Source organism: Rhincodon typus, chromosome 2 (genome assembly GCF_021869965.1).
Source record: "Rhincodon typus isolate 14 chromosome 2, sRhiTyp1.1, whole genome shotgun sequence".
In the NCBI taxonomy this organism is placed as follows: Eukaryota; Metazoa; Chordata; class Chondrichthyes; order Orectolobiformes; family Rhincodontidae; genus Rhincodon; species Rhincodon typus.
The window spans coordinates 112,701,912-112,728,761 of NC_063333.1; the positions used below are offsets into that span (position 1 = coordinate 112,701,912).

The 26,850-nt window shown below is 38.4% G+C and overlaps 1 protein-coding gene across 1 annotated transcript in view; it reads right to left on the reverse strand.

Moving 5' to 3' along the window:
* Positions 1-5,008: 5,008 nt before the first annotated feature.
* Positions 5,009-26,850, reverse strand: part of tmem170b (transmembrane protein 170B) — a 52,053-nt gene continuing 30,211 nt past the window's right edge. Inside the window, exon 3 of the mRNA XM_020514424.2 lies at positions 5,009-9,493. Within this exon, the coding sequence (XP_020370013.1) occupies positions 9,363-9,493 (131 nt within the window). The 3' untranslated portion in view covers positions 5,009-9,362. The remainder of the gene's footprint in view (positions 9,494-26,850) is intronic.

Here is a 26,850-nt window from a genome sequence, read left to right on the forward strand (position 1 = left end):
CTGAATGCACTGGACAAAATCTGCTCCATCTAAACTATTAGAACTAAAAAGTTTCCGATAAATATTTGGAAAGTTGAAGTCACCCATGACTACAACCCTGTGACTTCTGCACCTTTCCAGTATCTGCCTCCCAATCCACTCCTCCACTTCTCTGCAACTGTTAGGGGGGTCTGTGAAAAGCCAAAAAGTGATTGCTCCTTTCTTGTTCCTGACCTCAACCCGACTCTGTAGACATATTCTCGAACTGCGTTTCAGTAGCTGCTATACTAGCCCTGACTAGGCTAACTAGGCTTCATATCATGTGGAGTAAATCAAATTGACTAAAGACTGGCATTTGTGATGCTGGTCACTCCTAGAGGAGGCAGAGATGGATCATCTTCTAGCTGAAGTTTGTGGTGAATGCTTCAGCTGTATCTTTTGTACTGATGTGTTGGGCTTTTCCTTCATCAAGGATGAGGATATCTGTGTAGCCTTCTCCTCCAGTGAGGTTTTTTTTTTTTAAATCTGCCATGATGGGATTTCAACCTGGATGCCCAGGGCACAAACTGAGTTTCTGGATTAATAGTCTAGCACTAATACTACTTAGGCCATCTCCTCCCCAGAGGGAAGGGACGATGCAGACGTGCTGAAAAGCAGTGTAAAATTTAGTTGCACATGACTACTGTTTCAGTGCATGCTCCCTTTAAATATTTCTGTGGGCTATGCATCCATACTATCCATCACAGAATTACACTAGCATATTTTCCAGGCTGTTTCAAGTTAATGTGAACTTTGCTGTTGAGTATTTGCACCATTTCCTGTTCTTATTTCCTGCTGTTTTCTGTTGCATAGCACCGTGGTGCATTGATTTAAAAGATAAACTTCAATGATTTACAATGCAATAATCAGCACTTTTCATGACCAACTTCATCCATTCTTATTCACTTCATACAAGTTGAAAATTAAGGTAGGTCAAGTCAAAATAGTTCACTGCAAAACTTTATTCTCCAAATAGTTATGTACAATACAGGGCTGTACCATAAATAGGGAAATAAAAATGATTGCTTATAAAAGAAATTAAAAACTATAATGTACATTATTTAGAGCTTTAATTATCATACAGTATGTGTAAATCAATCCCAGCTATAGAGTCCAATGCACCTAAAAATCATTGGGATGGGGGGCTGGGGGGAGGAGGAGAAGGAGGAAGAAAGGGTGCTACGCAAAACACCAAATGAAGTTGGTGCATATACACAACCATTACTCGAAGCCAAATTGTTTATTTTGCAAAATAAAAAAAAGTTGTTCCATTTTGTAGTTTTATTCATTTCAACAAGGAGGAAACAGCAAGCTTGTTGACAAGTGTGTAGGTGTTCAGAGTTGCTACAAGAGTACATTTTGAAGAAGTCAACAAATCAAAAAAGGATTTTGATTAAATACAGAAAGTAGGATGCTTTGTTTCACTCAAGTCAGGTTGGATAATAGAATTTTCTCCACTGCAGCAGTCTACTACAGTAGGCCACACGGTGTTGCAAACAAACAGCATACTACATACAATATTGTTTGCAAAAGGACTGAAGCACCAACATTCAATTGAATTTAATTTTGCCCCAATTATTACATCATCCATCTGCAAAAGTAACCAAATTTTTCTACTCAGTTCAGATGCTAGAAAACAATACTGTGGGAAATCTTCCCTACCATAATTTACAGGTAAACCATACAAAATAAAATGTTACATCCGATTATTCATTACAAAAGCGTTATTAGATCCCTCCTTTTTGGTCTCACCATTGAATCTGGCCTCAAACTAGTCAATTTGTAATACTGGAGTTTTTAGGATTGACATCCCATCCAGTGCTGAACATGGTGGTTGCATTATTTAAATTCCCAAGAGATGTTGTGTGCTCCCTGCAAAGATCTACGTCTATTAAAAAAATAGCCTTCTGAAATCTTTTTATACAATAAAAAGAAATAGTTACTAACAATATAGTTTGGCTCTCAAGCTTGAGCTCGAACACTCAGCACATGGATGGAAAGACTGCCTTCCTTGCACGAGTACTGGGTTGATGGTTGCACGTTCAATCCCTTGGCAAGTCACTCAACTAGCCATTCTTTCTTTGTGACTGACCTTTACTGGGAAGGCCAAGAACAGTTTCATTCATGGTCACCCAACTCAGGGAATGCAAGGAAAGAAAATACTGCAAAATCAGATTCTTCCAAACACCTTGCCTGTTTGGTTACAGCAACTTCCATTGCTGAACAGGCTAGAAATATCTAAGAGAAGGCAGCACTAAAGTATTTGCAAGCAAGGAGCAGCCTCCTATGATGTCCCCACTACCCAAGGTATGAAACAATGGATCTTTTTTATTATTGTGGCACCTAGAAGTTGAGGTGCCCTTCTCTTCAAAAAATAAAAAAAAGCCCAGAGTTTTGTAATAAATACAGAAAAAAAACAAGCTCCATAGCCTCTCTGAACAGACAGAGACAATGTATAACTCATTGCAGCTTTATGCTGAAAACTTGCAAAGCATCAAAGTCACAATTACTGCACAATTTCTGAAATTGATCATTTTCACACATTTTACAATAGGAAACACAGAGGCCTGCACTGTATATTTGACAAAAGTGCTATCAATCTGACTACATTAAAAACATTCTCACCCTGCTTCCTCACCACCATCCTGGCCAATAGTTCAGAAGGACTGAACAGCTGGAATGGCCTTCCCAATTCCTGCATAAAGAGTAAGAAAAGCACCTGAGGCAACAGCTTTTATCATACATTTTTAGGATTAAATGGCCAGTTATCAAAGCTTGCAGTTAAGGCAAACTTAGGAGATCCAGTTGGTCAAATGCTTACAGAAGAATTTTTTTTTTTTTAAAAACAAGTGATACTTAAATGAAGGCAAAACTATGACAGATGGAGTCTACGATGGGCAAGAGCAAGTTCATCCACTTTCAGGAAAAGACAGCAAATTGGAATATTCTTTTAATGGTGAAAAGTTAGGAATGATGTTGGACCAAAAGAGAGTCAGGTGTCAATATACACAAGTCACAAAAAGTTACCACATAGATACAAAAAGTAATCAAAATAGTTTTAACAGGCAATCAAACCAGCCCAGGAACAGGTGCAGGAGTTTCTTAGACCCAACCATCTTCAACTGCTTTAATGACTTCCCTCTGACAAATGTTCAGGTGATTGCACTTTGTTCAGTCCTACTTGCAACTCTTCAAATGTTAATACTCAAGATGTTCAACGCCATCCAAAACAAATCCATACACTTGATCAGCACCTATCCTCCACCTTAAACGTTTGCACTCTCCACCACTAGCATCAAATGACAGCAATATGCATCATCAGAAGGATGCACCACAGCAAACTGTCAGGGCTCTTTCAATTGCAGTTAAAACCCGACCTCATCACAAAGAGCAGCAAGGAAGTACATAAACGCCGATGGCCTACTCGAAGGCACACATCACCCTGACTTGAACTACATTGAATCTCTTCACTGTTATTGGGACAAGATATTGGAACTCCCTCCTTAACATTGTGTATCTACCAGCACCCCACCCTCCCTCAGGACTGCAGTGGCTCAGCACAATGTTGCGAAGGGCTATTAGAGACAGATGAGCAGAAATGCTGACCTCACCAGCAATGCTGACACTGTAAGACCAATTTTGTTTCAATAAAACATTTCATTGTATGCATGAATTACCACAAACAAAATGGCTGAATTTCAAAAAAAGTGAAGAATTTATTCTTCAGTTGTACAAAACTTTGATCAGACCCCATCTAAACTACAATGAGCAATGAGTTATAAAGATTTATTGCCTTAGTTGTGGGTACATAATACTGCACTTATTTCTAGAACAAAACTGCCTCGTCAGAATAGACATTTTTGGATTTTGTTTTTACAATGTATTAAAAATATTGCTGTCAGTTTCAATATAAATCATAAACTAAGGATACTATCTACTCTGTTTATAGAGATATTTTAAAACAAATAGCAGGTTACTTTCCACTGCAGGAAATCTTTCTCTCCATTTAACAAGCTCATCAGCTGTAGTGCAGTGCTTACAGTTGCAGCTTCTTTAAAAAAAAGGTTTCCTGGGAATTTTTTTTTTTTACATACTGAATTTTGTTTGAATAATTTGTAATAAGAAAGTTTAGCAGAAAGAAAAATAATTCCATGCATGCTGACAAAAATATAATACAATTGCATGAAATCACACCATATAACACTGTAGAGAAAGCCCTGGCAGTCATTGAGCTTTTAATTTTAGTACGTTAAACTGTGCCAAATATCCATTTACGGTGGTGTAAACTCTCAGTGTTGGCTGAAGGAAACAAAGGGCAAAGGGCAAAGGGCAGTGCCTTGGAAGTAAACCCCTTTAACAATTGTACAGCAGGGATGCCAGAAAAAGGTTAAAAAAATAAAGAATTTTCAGGAAGGGGGGAAATGCAGTGCACTGTGACAATTTTTGTTTAAATACTTTTTAAACAATGAATTTAAGAATTCATCATCTGTTCAATCCACATACCACTAATCTTAACCTTATCGCAGGTTTTTAAACTTTAAGATAGCTAAAGATGACAATGAGGTAGTCAAAATAAACAACATTTCTAACCAAAAAATCTTTGACAAAAAATGAATAATTATGCAGTAAATAAAAGAAAATGGAAATGCACAGCAAGTTTTGTTACCTAGGAAGAGCTGATTAACATTTCTGACACAATGTCTTTATCAGGGCCAAACACTCATTTAGCCCTGTTAAGGCGCTTACATCCAATTCTTAAGCTCTGTTTCTTCTTTGCAGAAATCAGCAGAGCTCTTGTAATTTTCACGGTTTTACATTTTTGATTTTACCTGCTGTCTTCAAAAGTGACATAAATTCATCTCATTTTGCACAAAACAAACTTTATCAACTTCTTGACTGAAAATTAGAGCCTGTGCAAAGCCTCAATTCTCTGTTTTGGCACCAATATCAGATATGGGAGTAAAATTTACTGACCAACAAATCCTTCCAGAGCCAAAGAAACAGACAAACATTTTAGACTAGATTTCCAAATCTAAAACAAAATGTATAAATCCATTTAAAATGACATACCGTAAGTGAAAAAACCTAGACCTTTTACAGCAGTATATGCTTTTCAATATCAAGTGGGCACAGGTCAAATACACATCTGCATCCATATTACCATCAATACGTATCCAAGAAGTCAAGCTGATCCAAATTTTAATACTGTAGTATCTTAACGTAGAGTCTTTTCAGACTAATGCCGATTTATGGGGACATTAATTTCCTTAATCAGCAAGATCCGAACAAAGATCACTCAAATTCATATTACTCAAGCAATTCAATAGAGATGGAACTCTGGGCCATCACGTTTCAGCAGATGTAATACTAATTTACATATCTCCCATCTTTTACACCAAACAATAATAAAGTGCTTCAAATAAAATCAAAGTTGAACCAAGACACAGATCTCCTTGGATTAGACACACACAGCACAGTGTTTTTACAGACTGAGCTACCATAGTGGCACTAGGATTATTGTTTTAAGAAAACTATAGTTATGGATTCCTGATCACCAGTTTTCCAAACTGTGCAGACTACAATGGAAAAAAAAAGAATATAGTGCCCAGTACTCAAGAACAGTAATTCTCACTGATAGAATTCTATAACTTCCAGTGTGCATGTGAATTTACATTTTAACCTAGAATACGGTGTTTGATATATACAGATGCATTTCTCATTTTAAAAATCATTTTAGAGATACAAGACAGCTTAGAGCTAATTTGACTGAACTCAGCCTTTTTTAACCAAGTCTGTAAAGGATAACTGATAAGATTTGAAACACACCAGGGGGACGTAATAGACTCTCGGTATTAGTAACAAGAATAAAGACCAGTTGGACATAAAGTTTAAGGCTGTGGCAGACAGCTGATTTATTGTAGTTTCAAAATTAAAGAAACAGTAAGTTTACTGGACTGTACCTTGCTACCTAGCAACTAAAGAACACAATGCCAGGAAAAGCAAGACAAAAAATAAATCCTGGCATTTACTTAGAACTACAATAATAAATACTGATCTTTAATGAAGTATAAAAATATAGGTTAGGTTTTTCTTCAGAGAGATTAATTTTTGAATCAATAAAAAGGTAAAATATTCATAAGAAAGTTTATAATGGAGATGTTAATGGAGAGTCTGAGGCATTGACATTGATCTGTAGAACTTCACGCCAGAATATCAGCAGACACAACTGGGGTATTCCTAGCATTGTCAGAAAAATAATGTCATGCGTGAGACAAAAGGAATGAGAGACAATGCTAAATAGGCAGTAGTTAGAGTGCACAGTATTGGTCACCCCATAAACTAACATTCTTTTGTTATATCCACTAATCATTCAAATAGTTCAATAAAATGTTAGCAAAGGCTAAATTATCAGTTTTGGCTCATTTTTTTTTAAAAAATTCATTCATGAGTTGCGGGGGTCATTGGCAGAAGGCAATTAACACTCATCCACATTACTTTGGGTCTGGAGTCACATATTGGTCAGACCAGGAAAAGGATGGCAGTTTCTTTCTCTAAAAGGACATTAGTGAACTAGATGGGTTTTCTTGACAATTGACAGCGTGCTCCTGGTCATCATTAGGCATTTAATTGCTGATATTTATTGAATTTAAATTCCACCATCTGCCATGGTGGTGGTACAACTATTTAAACCTCTTTACAGCCAGCAGGTAACCAAAACAAAACTACACTGATGGTTGCAACTTGGAACAAGGTACAATTTTAAATGGCTCTAAAGGGGTCTCATTTTATCTAACGATTTAACAGCTGTAGCAGGAGATTAGGAGAACACATGGAATTTCAAAGGCTCAGCTACTTGACAATCTGTCTGCAGCTTTTGGCAAGCTGTAGGACTTCATTCCTAATAGAATGAGTCAAACAGAACATTTACAATGAGGCAAAATTTTCTGAAACATGATTGTTTAGATCAAAATTATGGGCATCATCAACTGAATGGATTTAGGCTCTACTTTGCAATCAGGTACAATGATTTTTTTTCATCCCAGTCCTTTCTCCTGAAAGGATTTCTAAACTTGTGCAGTTTACTAAAAGAAGCATTTAAGAAAATGGCCTTTGACAGATTTAGACAATACAAATACAGCCTGGCTTTCAGATGTTCCTTTGTTCCTCAGTCCTCTACTGATATTTTGTTTATAGTTGCCATTTCAAGATACAATGAAGGAACGTTTTGTTTACTGAGTGGGTCCAAAGGAGACAGCTACAAAATGTTCCATGCTAACAAAACAAATGCATTACATCCATCCCACGTATATACTAAAATAATGTTTTTGACGCGACACTAATACTATTTTTTAAAAATGGCAAGCTATTGTTTACTGAATGGTGTGTGGAGGATGGCTTGTCGAAAAAAAATTATTTTTCTAATAAACTAGTTAGTAGTTTAGAATAGTTTACATACATCAGATACATATGGGTGAGGTCTGCTGTCTCTGTAGCTGTAAAACAAGATTAATAAAAGGGATAGCCACAAGGTTATCATAAATTGTCAGATAAAATTTAAGTTTCCTATTGAGCACATTTCTTCAAATTGCAATCAACACTGAGCCCCTTTGGAGGCCTTTTGAAACTGGAAAGCTTACATCAGGGACACATGAATTTTTTTTTAAAAAAAATATTAAAATGAACCAAGCCTGAAGTCTTCATGACCATGAATATATTTAGTTAACAAAACAAAATTAAAACTAGGTCTGGAACTGAACATTTGGATCCTAATGTTTCCAGAACCACACACACAGTCTCCAATGTAATGTTCAAGTTGATAACCAAAGTTTAAAAATGATTTACAAAAAGAAATTTACTCAAGTTAAACAAAAAGACAGTGACAAATTAGCAGCAGAATGGGCAAGACCCCAATACCTGGTTTACAAATCTTTGGTTACAGTCCCAGTTTCAATGTTACAAATAAATCAAAATGTTCAATGCATTCAATATGCAGTAACGCCCATCTCATACAATCAAACATAACAGCATTTTATCACCTCTAAAACTACCTCTGTTACAGCAGTGTCAGAGCATTTCCAGCCACATAATTTACTACAGTAATGTAAAACCAAAAAGGTTGCATACAACAGACATGCTTCAAGTATACCAAGGTATTCAACTTCCACTTCATAATTAAGAGCCAGTATTTCGCTATAAACAGGTGAGAGCAGTTTGTGGTGCATGCAAATCAAAAACTGAATCTGTTGGGAAGGCAAGCCCTGTAAACTACTGCACAGCAACTCAGATCTGCCTAGAAAGCAGACCCTGTAAACCACTGTGCAGCCATTTGAACCACAGGAAAAAAAACTCCACAAAGCAAAAGGGTGAGGAAGTTGGTGAGGGCTTGGGTGGTGTAGGTATTGATAGAAATGTACGAATTTCACAGCATCATTCAGAAATACTCAACCATATTTTCCCGTGTATATTAAGAAGTGTAAACTGAGTAAATAAGTGGTTTGTGTCTTTTTTTGCTGCTGGCATGCACGCTGCTAAAAGCTAGCTTGTGCACAATCGTATTGGCTAAAAAAGGTGACATGCTCAAGAAGCAATAGTAAGAATCAGTCAAGTGATTTGTTTACTGGTATAGTGATTATTTCCCATAAAGTATAGCTGAATAGTCTGCACTGTTTAAGGAAGCCGCAGTGATGAACAAAAACAAGATTGGTCATTACAAAAAGGTTAAAATGGTAATGCACTAATGCTTGTCACTAATGGTGCTATTTAAACCTAGTCACCTGATGGGGCTTTTCTATCGTTACAATACAAATACAAACACAATATCCTCAGGTCTGTGGGAGAGAGGATGAACAAGAACACCATGTCCAATTCTTATAAATATCTTACCTATGTACAGTAGTAAACATCTCCCCAGAGCCCACTTTTTACCTGGATATCAGTTCACATTTTCAAAATAATGTTTAAAAACTTCCAAGTTTGGCACATGTAACACTGACACTCTCCCTGCAGTTTGTATTAGAGTGCATTTACAGTTGTGTGCATCTGCCACCATTAATAATTAATGGTGACTGTATAAAATGTTTTGCTCGTGAGCTTTCACTGATCCCTCAGTCACTTTCATGTCCTTGTTTCTGGAAAAAAAGCACATAAGGCGCCATACTGCAGAGATCCAAACAGCAAACAGTCTTCCCCTACTGGCCTGGAGATCACAAAGGTTGGATATTTCATACAACTTGCTGACCTTGCAGGTTGGCATTCAATTCTGGTGTCTTCGGGTGGTTTTTCCCTCAAACATCCCCCATATAGAGAGCTCCAACAGTACCGCTTAGCTTAAATGAAACCTGCCCTTATAGGGTGGCTAGAATCCTCGAGAATGAGATGACAACTGTGAGAACTGTCTGTCCAGCACCAAATACCAAAGCCTCAAGTGGAGCCATAGTTTTCCCTGCTACCCTGTATACACCAGCCACTGCTGCACCTGTACAAAATAAAAAGAACAATTACTTCACAAGAAGTAAATTGTGAACGTTTAAACAAAAAAATGAAGATAATTGAGAGCTAAACAATGGTTTTCTAGCAACAGAAAATATGTGCATCTGTAAGAATAAAACCAGGATTTACCAACAATATGACCAACCGGCTGGACTAAAATTTTATGTGACACCAGGACCAGATGTGATGGATCCAACAATATGGAGAGGTTAAAAGGTAGAAATCAGAAGCACTAGCTAAAATCCACTATTTTTTTTTCTATACAGGTGGGTGACCACAGGACTGGAGACCTCAAATGGACATGCAAAGAAAAACTCTACGATTTCAGACTAAATGTCTCTAACTTTTAGACATTTAAATTTTTTTCCTCCAATTATAGTCATTTTGGACAAGTAGAAGTTAGGGAATGTCAACACAGATTTGGTAAAGGCAATAAATAAAATGTTAGAGAAACTCAGCAAGTCTGACAATTTAAGAGAAAGCAACATAGTATTAATGTTGAGTCCAATGACTCTTCAATGCCTAAATCAAAAGGTTAGAAGGGAAATAGAAAGCAATGAAGATGAATAAACTGAAAAAAAAAAGAAGAATCGTCAAATGGAAATTCTGTCAGAGAGAAGTGCAGAACCTCTACAAGTTGGATATACCTGCAAGAGAAGTGGCAGTGAATTAAATACTCAAATAAAAGCAAAATAGCTGATGCTAGAGAAATGAAACAAAAAGCACTGGAGAAACTCAGCATCTGTGGAGAGAGAAACAAAGTTAACATTAAATCCATTGACTATTTGGCACTTTAAATAATGAGAGGGAAATAGAAAATAACTTTTGATAAAGGGAAATTGCATTTAACTAACTTTATTAACTTTTTTTTGATGAGTTAACAGAGATGGTAGTGGTATTTATGAACTTCCAAAAGGCATTGATTAAGTGCTAAATAGCAGCCCTACCAGCAACTTCCTAGTTTTTGAGAGACAAAATAAAGCACCAAGTAGAAAAACATGGATTATTCAAATATTGTCAACATGGACTGGTTTAGAAAAAAGAAAGATTCTACATTACTTAACTTGACTGAATTTTTTTAGTTGCCTACATGTGGAATTGATAAGGGTTGCATGTTTAATATCGTATATATGGATTTTAGCACAACCTTTGACAGAACTCCTCCGGCAGACTGGTCAGAAATGCAAAAGCCCATGAGAAGACACAAACTTGTATATATAACTGGCTCCATGCAGGAAGCAAACGGATGATAGTCAATGAGTCCTTTGGGACGGACACCATGTTACTGCTAGAATTCCATAGAGCTCAGTATCAAGTCCTCAAGAAAACAGATGTTTAAATGAACAGGGAGATCTGTGTGTAGGCCAACAGATCCCTTGAAGCAGCATGATAGGTAGACAAGATTGTTATTTTTTAAATTCATAGTGAATGTTGGGCCAACATTTATTCTCCATTCCTAAATGTCCAGAGGGCAGTTAAAAGTCCAGTCTGGAGTCATATGTAGACCAGACTAGGTAACAGCAGATTTCCTTCCCTGAGGGGCATTAATGAACCAGATGTGCTTTACCAACAACTGACAACAGTTTCATGGTTTTCATTAAAAAATAATCTGCAATTAAGAATCCAAATTGGATTTGAATTCCACCATGCCTTGGCAGGATTTGAACCTAGGTCCCCACAGGATTACCTGGGTCTCTGGATTAATAGTCAATAAAATACAAGAGCAGGGAGCATACATTAGAACTATACAAAAGCTGTGATTGTCCTGCTAAGTGCATTTGAACAGAGAGTTGATGCCATTAATGCCATCAACCCGAACTGGTGTGCCCATTATTGCTGCTTCTTCCATGCCCCTCGATTCTCAGCTTCTCTCACTTCCCTAATCACCAGTCTTCTTGCCGTCCCACTTCCCATGTCATTTGCGACTGTTTATCCCATGCTAGACAGCATATGTACTGGAATTGCTGTATCAGTGAAGAGATAGTATTGTTTCTTGTTCCTATTGATCCAATTTGTTGATTCAAAAATACTACCTTTCAATAGCAGGATTTTCATGTGTGATGACCATACCTTGCAGTTGCTTTGGCAGCAAATGTAACACATGAGGAAACCAGCATTTTCAAAAATACTATACACAGTTTTAGTTACTGCAATAAGAATGGTTACCCATCCCAATTCTTTTAGCAATTTGGGATGCAAGCCATTTAGACTAGATGACTTACTTTAAGCACAGCTAATCCAGCCTGTCAATTTTCAACCAGTCCACGATCTCTACATCTCCAAATCACTAATATTGTCAGCAGACTCCTCATTGTTTAACACTGATAAAAACCTATTCATCAAACACTACAGTCTTGCCCAGCACCTCTAATCACATTGTTCCCAATAGGATCCACTTCACCCTTTATGACCCACTTCCAAATATTTTACTGGCATGTAAATAGTATGTTCCCCTTTACATTAACTGCCAATTTTATTCTCCCAATCTTATTGTTCTCTTCATTTCTTCTCTTGACTTACTGAACTTGTTCAGGTTCTCACTTGAATTCATCTGATATACATCATAGACAAAAAAAAGTGAATCTCCCTCATCATGATGGCCTGACTTTGGTTCCCCTTTGTGGAATGTATCCAGTACCCAAAAAGATTCTCTTCTGTCAAGATCGCCCATTATTTTGCTTGCCAGACTTTTGTTCTGCTTTATACTGGCCAGGTTGCCTCTCATTCTAGTAAAGTTAGTCTTCTTTCAATTTAGATGTTTTATTTCAGAATATTCCTTGATTCTCTGTTTGTACCGTTAGGTTTAGACTACTATGATCACACTTAGTCAAATATTGTCCAACAGACACTTAGTCCATTTGGCCCACCTAATTTCCTGTGGCAGATCTAGGAATGCCTTCTTCCTACTAGGGCTGATAACATCACAATCAAGAATGTTCTCCCGAAAACATTTCAGCAATTCCTCCCCCTCTTTTGCCTTTACTCTAATTACCCAAATATTGACTGATAAAATGATAAAGTCTCCCAATGTAAGTATTCTGCAGTTCTTGCAAAGCTGTGATCAACCAGATTTGTCCCCTTCGTTATTTTAAAGTCTATAGAATGCACCTAGTAGAGTGAACATATCCTTCTTACATCTAACCAAATGGATTCTGTCCTTATTTCCTCAAAGATATCCTCTTTTCAACACCACAATGTTCATTTAAGCTAATCCACCATGCTATCTACCTTCCCCCCCCCTTTCTTTTCTAACCACTATTTTGCATTAATCTTCATCTACCATGTGTCTGCCCATCCTCCTGTAGTCTTGTTTCATTGCTACGTGTGGTAACAATGAACAATGAACAGTGACAAGTTTATGTCATGTGAAAATTTTTAAATTTTACCAAAGCACAAGTCATATATTATACAAATACATGATGTAGACAGATGGAGAAGGGCAAGGCAAACTTAACAATTCTATTCCTCAATTTAGAGATGAAGTTACAGCACTTTTTCACTGTTTTTAGGAGGGATAGTTTGAGAGAGAAGAGAAGAAGATCTGGAATCTATTTTCAATCTTGAACAGCTACCTAGATACGGAACCAAATATTGTCGTTAAAAGGGAAACAACACAATTATTTACATGAAAATAAGGCAGCAACTTCTGGCTCCCAGTAGTTGAAGATCAAATTCTGAAGCTACTATCCAAGATGGAAGATAAATCTGCATCTCATCATCTAGCTCCCCATTCAACTTCATTAGAATTAGCACATAACCTTCATGCTCTTCAATATGACAAAACATTTTAACTTGTCTATTCCCAAAGAACAATAGAGTACAGGAACAGGCCCTTTGACCCAACAAGACTGTGCAGACATACGATGCCTTTGTCAACCAAAAACTTTTGCCTCTATGCTGTCTATATTCTTTTATTCCCTGCTTATTCATATATCTGTCAAACTGCCTCTTAAATGTTGCTACTGTATCCGCCTCCACCACCTCCTTTGGCAGTGTATTCCAGGCACTTACAACCCACTTAAAAAAAACCTGCCTCTCATATCTGCTTTAAAAACTTATCCCCTTTTTACTTGAAATATATGTCTCTTAGTACTTAGTATTTCTACCTTGTCAAAAAGGCTAATTATCCACTTTATTCCCGCCTCTCAGAAGTTTTACAACTTCTATCAGATCGATACTCATCCTTCGGCATTCATCCAATTCAAGCTAATCTAATCTCTCCTCATAGCTAATACTCTCTAAATCAGGCACTATGCTGGTAAACCATTTCTGTAACTTCGCCAAAGCCTCCACATCTTTCTGGTAGTGTCGTGATCAGAACTGTATACAATATTCCAAATGTGGCCTAACTAAATTTCTATACAGCAGTGACATGACTTGCCAATTTTTATACTCTATGCCCCAACCGATGAAGGCAAGCACACCATATGCCTTCTTGACCACCTCATTCATTTACGTTGCCACTTTCAGCCAACTGTGGACCTTTTACATCCAGATCCCTCTATGTTGATGCTACTAAGGGTTCTGCCATTTACTGTACACTTCCCCTCTGCATTAAAATTTCCCAAAATGCATCACCATTTGTCTGGATTAAATTCCATCCGGCATTTCTCCACCCAGGTCTCCAGTCTATCTACATCCTTCTGAATCCTCAGGCAATCCTCCTCACTATCCGCAGCACCCCCAATCTTTGGGTCATCTGCAAACTCACTAAATCAGGCTACCTACATTCTCCCCCAAATTATTTATATTACAAACAACAGGTGACCCAGCACTGCTCCCTGTGGAACACCACCAGTCACAGATTTCCAATCTGAAAAACACCCTTCCACTGCCAATCTGTCTGCTATGACTAAGCCAGAGATCAAGACACAATCAGCCAAATTCAACTCTAATTGCTCATTTTGGTTCACTGATTAACGGAGATTTTCCTCCTCTAAATGGTGAGCATTTAATCTCCCCTGGACCTCCACACAAACACATTCTTTGCACAAACAAGAGTTCACGTCTCACATTGCAAGTGATAGAATTCTATTTTGAGCCCTGCATGGATTTAATATGTTGACATTTTTATTCCAGTGGTGTTCAGAAAATTTAATTGATCAGCTTCACACAATGGCTATGATAGCAGGATCATGTATAACATAGTGTATACACATTCATCAATTACACCTCTTCTTGCGGTCTTCGATGTCCCCAAGAACTTTGCTGTTCTCAATTCTTAAGTTTCTTCTTCATGTTTAAATTGTTACAATGCCTCACCCTCCCATATTTCTACATCTTTCTTCAATCTGACTCTTCTTTTGAATCCACCACTCTACCCTTATTAGGATTTCCTCCTCTCCTTAGACTATCATCACTGAGCAACTCTCTAAGCTGCCCAAAATTCTGCAATTCACTCCTAAAATCCTATGCCTCTCTTCCCTCAAAAGCCTCCTTTTAAGTCAGGTTATTTGCCCATTCTATCCCAAGTTGAGTAACCAGCTTCTCCTAAAATCACGACAGGCGAGGACTTCAAATGCTTGTTAATCTGGAAGTCAAATCAGTGACTAGAACCATAGAGACATGCGTTTTGGAGGCCATTTGGTTTATTGTGCCTATGTTGACTACACCAAACAGCAGTCCCACATCTTCATTTTGTATCCCAACAAGTTCCTCATCTTCAAATCTTTCCAATTACTCTTACATTTATTTATGGAATTAATACCTACACCTCTTCAGGTATTTCAGAAACTGATGGTTCAATAAAAGCTTTTGATTTCTCAAGACTAAAAATAATTGGCAAAAGTCTGATATCTTGTTGCTGGTAAACTCATGAGAAAATATTAGTCCTCTATGCTTACAAAACCTTTCATCACGAAAATCTCCAGTGGGTCAGCTCTTAATCTTCTTTGTTCAGAGGAGAGTAGTCCTAACTTTTCCAATTTCTATCAAAAGTGAAGTCACTAATTCCCATTTGCATCTTGACAATCATCGTTCCTGAAATATGGTGTCAGAATTAGTCATAAGACTCCAACTGAGATTGAGAGAGAAGATTATAAATTGGATTGGAGAACAAAATTCAGAATGTTTAAGAGCAATTTAAATGAACGAGAGGACACATAATTGAAACAAACAAGATTCTTAGTCGGCTTGACAGGATAGATGAGGAGAGATTTCTCCACTTGTGCGAGAGTCTAGAACAATAAAGGCATAATTTCAAAGTAAGGGGTCACCCATTTCAGACAGAGACAAGGAGATTTTCTTTCCTTTCAGAGGGCAGTGAATCTGTAGAATTCTTTACCACAGAGGTCTGTCAAGGCTGGGTTTTTAATTTACATTCAAGGCAGAGATAAGACAGATTCCTAATCAGTAAGAAAATCAAGGGCTACAAGGATAAAGCAGTAAAGTGGTGTTGAGGATTATCAGATCAGCTGTGATCTGTTTTCATTGAATATCCAAGCTGTTTGACTTCCCAAATGGACCACTTGTTACCACCTCTTATGGTCTTATTGTCAGTGTGGTGGCTGCACTTTTGTCCAGATCAGAAATCTTGCCACCCGACTAAGCTCAACTGCCTCCTATGCAAGTGTCCAAGATGGGTCCGAAGCAACTGATTGTTAAACAAAGCGATGAACAAAAACAAGCATTTCAGACAGCACAACTTAATCAGTAATTAAAATATTCTAGGAGTGAAGATGGATCTATGATGGACCTATAGGGGTCTCACAAAAAACCCCAGACAGATGTGGAATAGGAATCCAGGAAGGAAAAGAGATAGACATCAACCAAAAAGGGCACCACAAACAACAAGTGAAACTAAAAAGCAGTGGATTCAGAGGAGCTGAAGACAGAATTATATTTTGCCTACTGTTAAATGCATTATATTCAATGGTCCAGGAAAAGTGATAATAAGGCACATTCCTTTGTTGTTATCATTTACACAAATGTAAATTCCTGATCAATACAAGTACAATAGCACCTCTGGCATAAATGATGGTTGCAACATTTGTTGATTAGTGGCTACTACCACATGAACAGCTCTCACCTCCCAGAGCTTACATACAATGAAACACAAAGTGGGTTCTGCAGGAAAATACAACTTCGTTGTCATTCCACATTATGACTGATTGCGAGAACCTATCTGGGCAGCCAACTCTGTGCAATGGATAATTAAAGCTGAAAATGTGAACTGCAGATCACTTTAGAAAACAGTTCTGACCTACTGCATACAGCATGCGCGCGCGCACACACACAGTTCAAATCACGCAAATGCAATATATTGCAGGTGCTGCAGATCTTAAGCAAAATCAGAAGTTATAGGAAAAACTCAGCAGTTCAGTCAGCATCTATGAAGACAGAAACAGAGTCCAATACGGCTCTTCCATAAATTCCAAAAAAAAGTTATATCAGACATGAAACATCAACTGTTTCTCTTTACACTGATGCTGCAAGTACTGCTAAGTTTTTCCAGCACTTCTGCTTTTCATTCAGAAGTGGCTGACAATTTGACACACCAGTCAATATTCTTTTGGTGCAATAATTGCCAGTAAAATAGCAACAGGGTGAGGATATAAATTTTCTTCACATTTTATTCAATTTTTAAAAAAAATTGATGAGTGGGAGATGGGTTCCACTTGTAAGGAAGCATTAATTTTTTTTTCCTTTATTCATTCTCAGGATGAGGGCATTGCTGACCAGGCAGCATTTATTACCCATCCCTAATTGCCCAGAGGGCAGTTAAGAGTCAACCACATTGCTGTGGATCTGGGGTCACGTGTAGGCCAGACCAGGTAAGGACATTAGTAAACCAGATGGGTTTTTCTGACAATGTTCACAGTTATCATTAGATTCTTAATTCCAGATATTTTATTGAATTCAAATTCCACCATCCGCCGTGGCGGGATTTGAACCTCGGTCTCTGGATTAATAGTCCAGCGATAATACCACTAGGCCATTGCCTCCCCATTGTCCTGGCAAAGTCAATGGTATGTTGTCTTCTTCAACTACTGTAGTCCTTAGGGTGTAGGAACTTGCAGGCGGCCGTGTGTGGCACAAATATGTAGTGCTATGCTCAGTACCACCTGGATGTTACCCTTTTAAATGCAGAGGAAGTTGTTAGTTCTGTAGAAAGGCTGACCAGTTTAAAAATAAATGTCTTTGAATTGGCCTTTTCCAACGTATTGCAGCATGGGGGAGGCAATGGCCTAGTGGTATTATCGCTGGACTGTTAATCCAGAGACCCAGGTAAATGTTCTGGGGACCTGGGTTCAAATCCTACCATGGCAGATGGTGGAATTTGATTTTAATTTTAAAAAAATCTAGAATGAAGAATCTAACAATGACCGTGGATCCACTGTCGGAAAAACCCATCTGGTTCACTAATGTCCTTCAGGGAAGGAAACGGCCATCCCTACCTGGTCTAGACTACACATGACTCGAGACCCACAGTAAGGGGTTGACTCTCAACTGCCCTCTGGGAAATTTGGGATGGGTAATAAATGCTGCCTAGCCACAGATGTCCATATCCCGCTAATGAATAAAGGAACAAAAAACATACATATCACACAAGTTGCCCTGTTATCAATCTTCCAAAATTCTTCAGTAGTATTAGAAGCCCAACCTTTCATCCACTAGGCAGGAAACACTATTTCAATTTTTAAAAAAAAAACTGCTATACAGATACTACACATTGCCTTGTTTCTAGGATTTAAGAAATCACACCACTTCTGAAGCAGTTTGGAAATTCACGCGGTGTTATAATTACAATGTTATAGTGTATAATAACAACGCGTGCAAACAGAACGAGAGCGGTGTCTTATTGCTTCAGCGTACAACTGCACCAGCACTACAGCTGGTAAGTGCTGTACAACTATGGCTCAGTGGTTAGCACTGCTGCCTCACAGCACCAGGAACCTAGGTCTGATTCCACCCTCAGGCAACTGTCTGTGTGGAGTTTGCACGTCTTCCCTGTCCGAGTGGGTTTCCTCTGGGTGCTCCGGTTTCCTCCCTTTCCATCATTCAGAGCCTAAAAATTGAATCTCTCTCTCTCATTGTGGATGAAAGAGACAAAAAAAAAAAAGGGGTTTGACTGAATTGCAACAAAAAAAATCCTAGGTCCACGAGATCAACCATCAAAAGAACAATCAATCAATCAATCAATCATCGCTTCACACAGTGAGCAGGCTAATGGATTGGCCATGCTAAATTATCCGGAGTGTTCAGGGATGTGTAGATTAGGTGGGTTATAGGGGGACGGGTCTGGGTGGGAAGCTCTGAGGTTCGGTGTGGACTTGTTGGGCCAAAAGGGCCTATTTCCACACTAAGGATTCTATGAATCCATGAACTGCACAAGACTTGATTTGCAATTTAAGTTCCATTAAATGGAGATTACAGGATATAATATAGTAAACACTTTTCACAAACACCTTCACTGCACCATAAATCAAAATGTATTGACGTCTCATGACATTTGAAAAACTCTCATTGACTTCCCAAAAGGACATAAGCATTTAAAATCTAAATCACAGGTAAATTACATGGGGCTTAACATTGTTTTGCTTCAACATCAGTACACCAATTGGGGCTTGTAATCTCAAAGACAGTCAAGAGATTTGTTTTTTTGAGACATGTGGGGCCTCTTTCCAAGTCCTCAACACATCCACATGCCATCCAAAGCTAGATCTCCAACGTTGCGAAAGCAGAGAGTCCTGGTGGTTGAGGTTCTGGCGCTTTTACAAACTAGGTTTTTTTTAAAAAAAAAGTGACTTCTATAAAAAGGATGATACATTTTTCTTCTTTTTTACAACTATAAACTGGAATGGAATTTGGACTGCTATAAAAAGGTAAAGTGAAAGCTTTGCAACTTAGAAAAATCAACAGGTGCACATTTTTTTTTAAGTCATGCAAGAAAATCCAGCTTTTGGAAGCAGTGAGGGGATACTTTGAGAGAGCAACACTAATAATCAAGGAAAAACTGCATGAAGTCAGCCCTCCAATTGTAACAAACTGCAATTCAGCAAAAGAGGCACGCACAGGGGAGTCATCATTCAGAGCCTAAAATCTGAATCCCACCCCACCCCCCCAACCTCTCTCATTGTGGATAAAAAAAGAGACAGAAAAAACAAGAAAGTTTAGAAGACTGAATTCCAACAAAAAAATCCTAGGTCCACTAGATCAACCATCAAATGAACGACAATCAATTATCGCTTTACACAGTCAGCTATCAATGTTGAAATCAGAAGGAATTGTGACAGACAGTTTAAGCCAGCCTTGAAATCTGAGTTTTTGATCTTAAGAACGTTGGTTTCATATATAACTTCTTTTCATTAATAAATAAGTGTCAAACCATTTATATTAATCATGAATATGCACAGGAGGTTTCTAAAGATATATCATTTAAGTCATGCAAAGATTAACAAATATTGACAAAGGAAAGGATTTCTAAAGTGTATGACAGTAAATAGAACTTTTTTGAATTACTTTTGCCCTGAATTGCAGTCAGTCAGGCAAATTAGTCATCTAGGTGTTCGAATTGGAATTTTATACATTTTGGAGAATTGCAGAACAATGAGCATGATAAGTGGTGCACTCTTCCCAGTTAAGTAGGATTTTCCTATCTCACTGCTGTATTTTCAAGCCCTCATTCACCATCAGGGTTCATGAGAGGGAAACAGCTAGCACAAGCATCAAAAACAAACAAACACTAAAATCCCTGAGCACTTCTAATCCATCGGAACTGGTTTCCCCCATCAGAACCCCAACTTTGGATTGGATCTGATCTGGATCTTGAATGAGAATGCAACTCCAGAAACAAAAAGTGGCTAGAGACAGTGCATTGGGAAGAGCCAAAACTCAGAAGACCAAGGAGCGGAGTGGGTCAGCAGTGACCAGGAGGATCAGATACTGTAAGGAGCAAGACATTTTTCTTTTAAAAATAAGGTGAGTTTAAAAATACAAGGAAGTTCTTTCATTTACCAGTGTAGGCATTTAGCAATTAAAAAGAGTTAAAAACTTAGCGGATGTAATGTGCTTTTTTTTCCCTGATAAGGAAGGTCTTACTGAATATAACTACAGTTTTAACATTGGTTAAAGTTATGGTTAACTTTTGATTTTCATGAATGAGACAACTTTTAACTAAGGTGTTAATGTACTGGAACTTTAAGATGTCCTCTACAAGGCAACTCGAAACTATCCTTGGGAGAACGGGAGAACAGTACAGGCCCTTCGGCCCACGATGTTTTGCCAAACTTTTACCCTAAACCTAAGGTCTATCTAACCTCCACCACTACTTATACTATCATCCATATGCCGCTTAAATGCCCCCAATGAGGCCGACTCCACTACCCTATCCGGCAATGCATTCCACGCCCCTACCACTGAGTAAAGAACCTACCTCTGACTTCTCCCCGATATCTACCTCCTTTCACTTTAAAACTATGTCCCCTCGTAAAAGCTACCTCCACCCTAGGAAAAAGTCTCTGGCTGTCCACTCTATCTATACCTCTTGATCATTTCGTACACCTCTATCAAGTCACCTCTCATCCTTCGTCGTTCTAAAGAGAAAAGCCCTAGCTCGCTCAACTTTTCCTCGTAAGACCTTCCCTCCATTCCAGGCAACATCCTGGTAAATCTCCTCTGCACCTTTTCCAACGCTTCCACATCTTTCCTGTAATGAGGTGACCAGAACTGGACACTACTCCAGACGTGGCCGAACTAGGCTTTTGTATAGCTGGAGCATAACTTCACGGCTCTTGAACTCAATCCCTCTATTAATGAAAGCTAACACGCCATATGCCTTCTTAACAACTCTATCCACCTGGGTGGCAGCTCTCAGGGAACTGTGAACATCAGCCCCAAGATCCCTCTGCTCCTCCACACTGCCAAGAATCTTTCCCTTAACCCTGTATTCTGCTTTCAAGTTTGTCCTTCCAAAATGAATCACCTCACACTTTTCAGGGTTAAACTCCATCTGCCACTTCTCAGCCCAGCTCTGCATCCTATCAATGTCCCTTTGCAACCTAGAACAGCCCTCCGCACTGTCCACGTGACCACCTTCGTATCATCCACGAACTTGCTAATCCACCCTTCCACTCCTTCATCCAAATCATTCACAAAAATCACAAATAGAAGAGGACCCAGAACAGATCTTTGTGGTACACCACTCATAACTGTACACCATGTTGAATATTTTCCATCCACTACCATCCTTTGTCTTCTAAGGGTCAGCCAATTCTGAATCCAATCTGCTACATTTCCCCCTATCTCATGCCTCCTTACCTTCTGCATGAGCCTACCATGGGGAACCTTATCAAATACCTTACTTAAATCCACGTATAAACACATCCACTGCTCCACCTTCATCCATGTGTTTGGTCACCTCTTCAAAGAATTCAATAAGGTTTGTGAGGCATGATCTACCCCTCACAAATCCATGCTGACTATCATGAATCAAACTGTGCCTTTCCAAGTGATCATAAATCCTGTCTCTCAGAGCCCTTTCCAAGAATTTGCCCACCACTGACGTAAGACTAACTGGCCTGTAATTTCCGGGGTTATCCCTGTTCCCTTTTTTGAACAAGGGAATGACGTTTGCCTCTTTCCAACGAAGGCGTACAAGTTGGCATATTCTCATGAATTTGGAGCAATCACATTACTAAATGGACATTTCCAAGAAATTGGCCAAATCTGGAGCACAAAATCACAAATAAAAACTGGGGAAAAACAAGTTTCTTCAAATCATAAAGAGCTCCTATATTTCTATGCAATTAAATGATGGAAGCGGTTTAACAACAGCTTCAAACTCCAAGTCAGAACACCACGGGTTCAAGTCTGATTCTGAAGCTTCATATATAAATTCAGCCAGACTTTTCAGGGAAGTACTGTGTACTATGCTGGGAAAGGTCTGTGATCCATTGTACCCTCTCAGCTGGTTATTAATGATACCACAGAACTATTCAAAAAAAAAAGAGAGAGAAGTCCTTCTGATGGCTAGCCAACATTAATCACTGAACACAACATCATCAAAAATAGACTGCCTAGAATTGTGTTAGGGGCAGCACGATGGCTCCTGGTTAGCACTGCCGCCTCACAGCAGCAGAGACCTGGGTTCGATTCCACCCTCGGGCAACTGTCTGTGCAAATTCCACACATTCTCCCCGTGTCTGCATGGGTTTCCTCCAGGTACTCCGGTTTCCTCCCAGTCCAAAGATGTGCAGGCTAGGCAGATTGGCCATGTTAAATTGCCCATAGTGTTCAGAGGTGTGTAGATTAGGTGGGCTATAGGGGGGGATGGGTCTGGGTGGGATTCTCCAAGGGTCAGTGTGGACTTGTTGGGCCGAAGGGCCTGTTTCCACACTGTAGGGATTCTATGATTCTAAAAGTAAATAAATGAGAAACCGCGGGCGGGGTGTATTGTACTTCAATTTCCAAAATGCATTAAAATACAGTGCCAAAGGTTATCACGAAAAGTAAGGGATCATGATGTGGGGATAACATACAGGATAGACAAGCTAGCATGTATCCACTGGATTTTGGTAGAAGTGACTTCATTGAAGCACAAGATCATGACTAGTCTTGAGTATATTTCCTCAAGGGAGATTCTAGGACTAGGGATGACTGTTTAAAAATAAGGGATCACATTTTTAAGACAGAGATGTACATGTATGTCTTACACAGACATACAAATTAGGAGCAAGAGTAAACCATGCATCTTCAAGTCTGCTCCACCATCCAATAAGATTTGTTGAAAAATATTCTAGGGCTGCTTCCACAACCTTTTTAGGCAGACAGTTTAAAAGACCCTCAAAAAAAAAATCTCATTTAATTGGTTTTACGTAGATGACCATTGTTTAAAAATCAATGATCCCTAGTTCTAGATTCTCTCATAAGAAACGTCCTTTCTGGGTATATCCTGTCAAGATCCCTCAGGATTATTAAACTAAATTGTGATGGTTGAACAAAATCGAGGGGCGAAGTGATCTATCTCTGCTCCTAATTCATATGCTCTTAAGTAAAAGAGAGAAAAAAAAAATCACTGGATTGCTATCAGGGCTGCAAGTAAATTGATGCAAGATAAAGAAGATTTAGAGTTAATGGTGTGGATCAAAATTGTTAGAAAAATTTGACTTCATGTGTATTGGGCCAGGACTGGGGAGGGCCTCAAGGTGAACCTCACTGGTATGAGCACCCTCTTGAAAATCTAATAATTAGGTTCATACAAAGGTAAGTTTAGAAAGGTCCAAGAAATGATAAAGTAGTAATATAGGTTAGCAACATTGGTAGTAATTACCAGAATGTGACAGGAAGGAACACAGTATACAAGCACAGCAGTGTACCAAATATAGACAAAGTAGATTTAAAACAAAAGAAAATTAAAAGCTTTTCATTCAAGTATGCACAGTATTCATAAGTGACATGGATGAATTGATAGTGTTATTGCAAATAAGTGAGCGATAAAACAGCTGCTATCACAATAAAATACGATTGCAAAGTGACCAAGGCTAGAAAATGAAAATACAAATGTGTTAGACATGTCAGAAAAGAAGTGACAGGATGTTGCACTGTTTGAAAAGGAAGAGATAAATTTAGGAACTAGAAATGATCTTGATGCAGTAAATCAAGTTAGATCACTGTGAATACAGGGAGAAGTAGCCATTTGAATACAAAATCGGCTAGAAGGTAGGAGACAGAGGGTGGTGGGAGAGGGTTGCTTTTTGGACTGGGGGCCTGTGACCAGCAGTGTGCTGCAGGGATTGGTACTGGGTCTGCAGCTTTTTGTCATCAATATAAATGTTTTGAATGTGAATATAGGAGGTATGGTTAGTAAATTTGCAGATGATACCAAAATATTGGTGGTGTACGAGACAGCGAAGATTACCTCAGTACCATAGGAGGTTGATCATATGGGACCTTCATCACATGGGCCAATGAGAGTGGCAAATGGAGTTTAATCTAGATAAGTGAGAGATGCTAAATTTCGGTAGGGCAAATCAGGGCAGGACTTATCCACTTAATGGTAAGGTCTACAGGAACATTGCCAAACAAAGCAATCTTGGAGTGCAGGTTCAGCCCTTGAAAGTGGAGTTGCAGATAGACAGAATAGTGAAGGTGGCATTGGGTACACTTGCCTTTTTTTGGTCAGTGTATGGATTATAGGAATTAGGGAGTCATGTTGTGGCTGTACAGGACATTGGTTAGGCCACTTTTGGAATACTGTGTTCAATTCTGGTCTCCTTGCTTTAGGAAGAATGTTGTTAGACTTGAAAAGGGTGCAGAAAAGATTTAAAAGTATGTTTCCAGGGTTGGAAGGTTTGAACAATAGGAAGAGACTGAATAGGCTGCAGCTATTTTCTCTGGCTGAGGCATGACCTTAGAGGTTTATAACATCATGAGGGGCATAGATAGGGTGAATAGTCAAGGTTTTTTCTCCTGGGTAGGGGAATCCAAAACAAGAGGGCATAGGTTTAAGGCGAAAGGGGAAAGATTTAAAAAAGGGACCTAAAGGGCAACTTGTTCCACGCAGACGGTGGTGTATGGAATGAGCTGCCAGAGGAAGTGGTGGAGGCTGGTACAATTACAACATTTAAAAAGACATCTGGATGGGAAGATGAATAGGAAAGGTTTGGAGGGACGTGGGCAAAATGCTGGCAAAGTGGACTAGGTTAATTTAGGATATCAGTCGGCATGGACAGGTTGGACCAAAGGGTCTGTTTCTATGCTGTACATCTCTAAAACCCTACGCCTCTAAATCAAGATGTAGAAAGAGTTTGGGTGGAGGTAAGAAATAGTAAGAGAATTGAGTTACTGGTGAGAGTAGTTTATAAGCCCCCTAACAATAACTACATTGAATAAGAATGTACATTAAGAAATAATGTTGGCTTGCAAGAAAGATAATGCAATATTTGTGGCTGATTCTTACCTTTGTATAGATTGGATAAATTAATTGGTAAAGGTAGTCTTGAGATGAGCTCAGAGTGTATTAAGGACAGTTTCTTCCATCAGTACTTTTTACCAATGTTAGCCTTGATACTGTGTGAAAAGACAGGATTAAATGATCTCATAGTATAAGTACCCTCGAGAAGCGTGATCATAACATGGATGAATTTTCAAAGTTGACAATAATAAACCGGGATATGAAACTAGTGTCTTAAATATAAATACAGGCATACAAGCAGAGGATGACAGAGATGGCTAAAGTAGACTGGTAAAATAGCTTAAAAAGTGAGCAGTTGCAGATGGTTTAAAAGATATTTCATAATTCTCCACAAAAATATATCCCACGGAGAATAAAAATCTTTACAAGAAGGATTAACCATCCACAGCTAAGAATGGCATCAAACTGAAAGAAAAATGTGTTTGTACAATTCTGCAAAGATCAGTAGTTAACGATAAATTAGGAAAATGTTAGAATCAAAAGGACATATTTTTTCTTTTTTTTGTATAATGAACCCTATAAACAAGAAGAGGTGTTATTATTGTTGAAACTAAAATAACATCCAACATCTCAAAATTGACATGGGCTTGACAGAAATGAATTAGAATGAGTAAACTAGCACAAAATATAAATAGACAGTGACAGCTTCTACCAACAGAAAAGAAAGAGAGCAACTAAAGTTGGTCCTTAGAGGAGGAGTTTGGAATATTCATTATGGCAAGTATGAAAATGGCAGGAATGATGAACAGGTGTTCTTTTGATCAGTCTTCCTCCTAGAAACAAAAACATTAAGAAGTGTTTAAAAAAAAAATCACAAGACAAAACAGGGGCAGGAACTTTAAATAATCACAATCACTAGAGAAAAAGTATTATGAAAATTAATGGAACTAAAGGCTACCAAGTCTCAGGATCTTGCTGCCTTGCATCCTAGAGTCTTAAAGAAAGTGGGCATTTTGGTTATAATTTTCCTAATTCACTAAATTCTGCAGAAGTATGCAGATATAATTTTATCATTCAAGAAAGAAGGGAGATAGAAACCATGAAATTATAGGCCAGTTAGTCCAACAATATGACACTGACAAAATACTACAATCCATTATCAAGAAGGTAGAAATGAGACATCTAGAAATCTAATTGCAATGCAAATCATTATGGAGTTGAAAGGAAAATAGTGTTTCGCAAATTTTAAGTTCTGAGAATTTAACAAGCAGGTACAAAAGGAATATATACGTACTTGGATCATCATTAAAAAATTTAAACAAGGTGCTATGAAGAACATTACCATAAAGATGCATCGTATTGGGATGCTAAATTAAGACAGTTAGCCAGTGGTTAACTGACAGAAAAACTGGGCCATTTTAAATAGGCCACTTTCAGAACAGTGTAGATGATAAAGGTGACATAGATGTCTACAATCTTCATATATGACA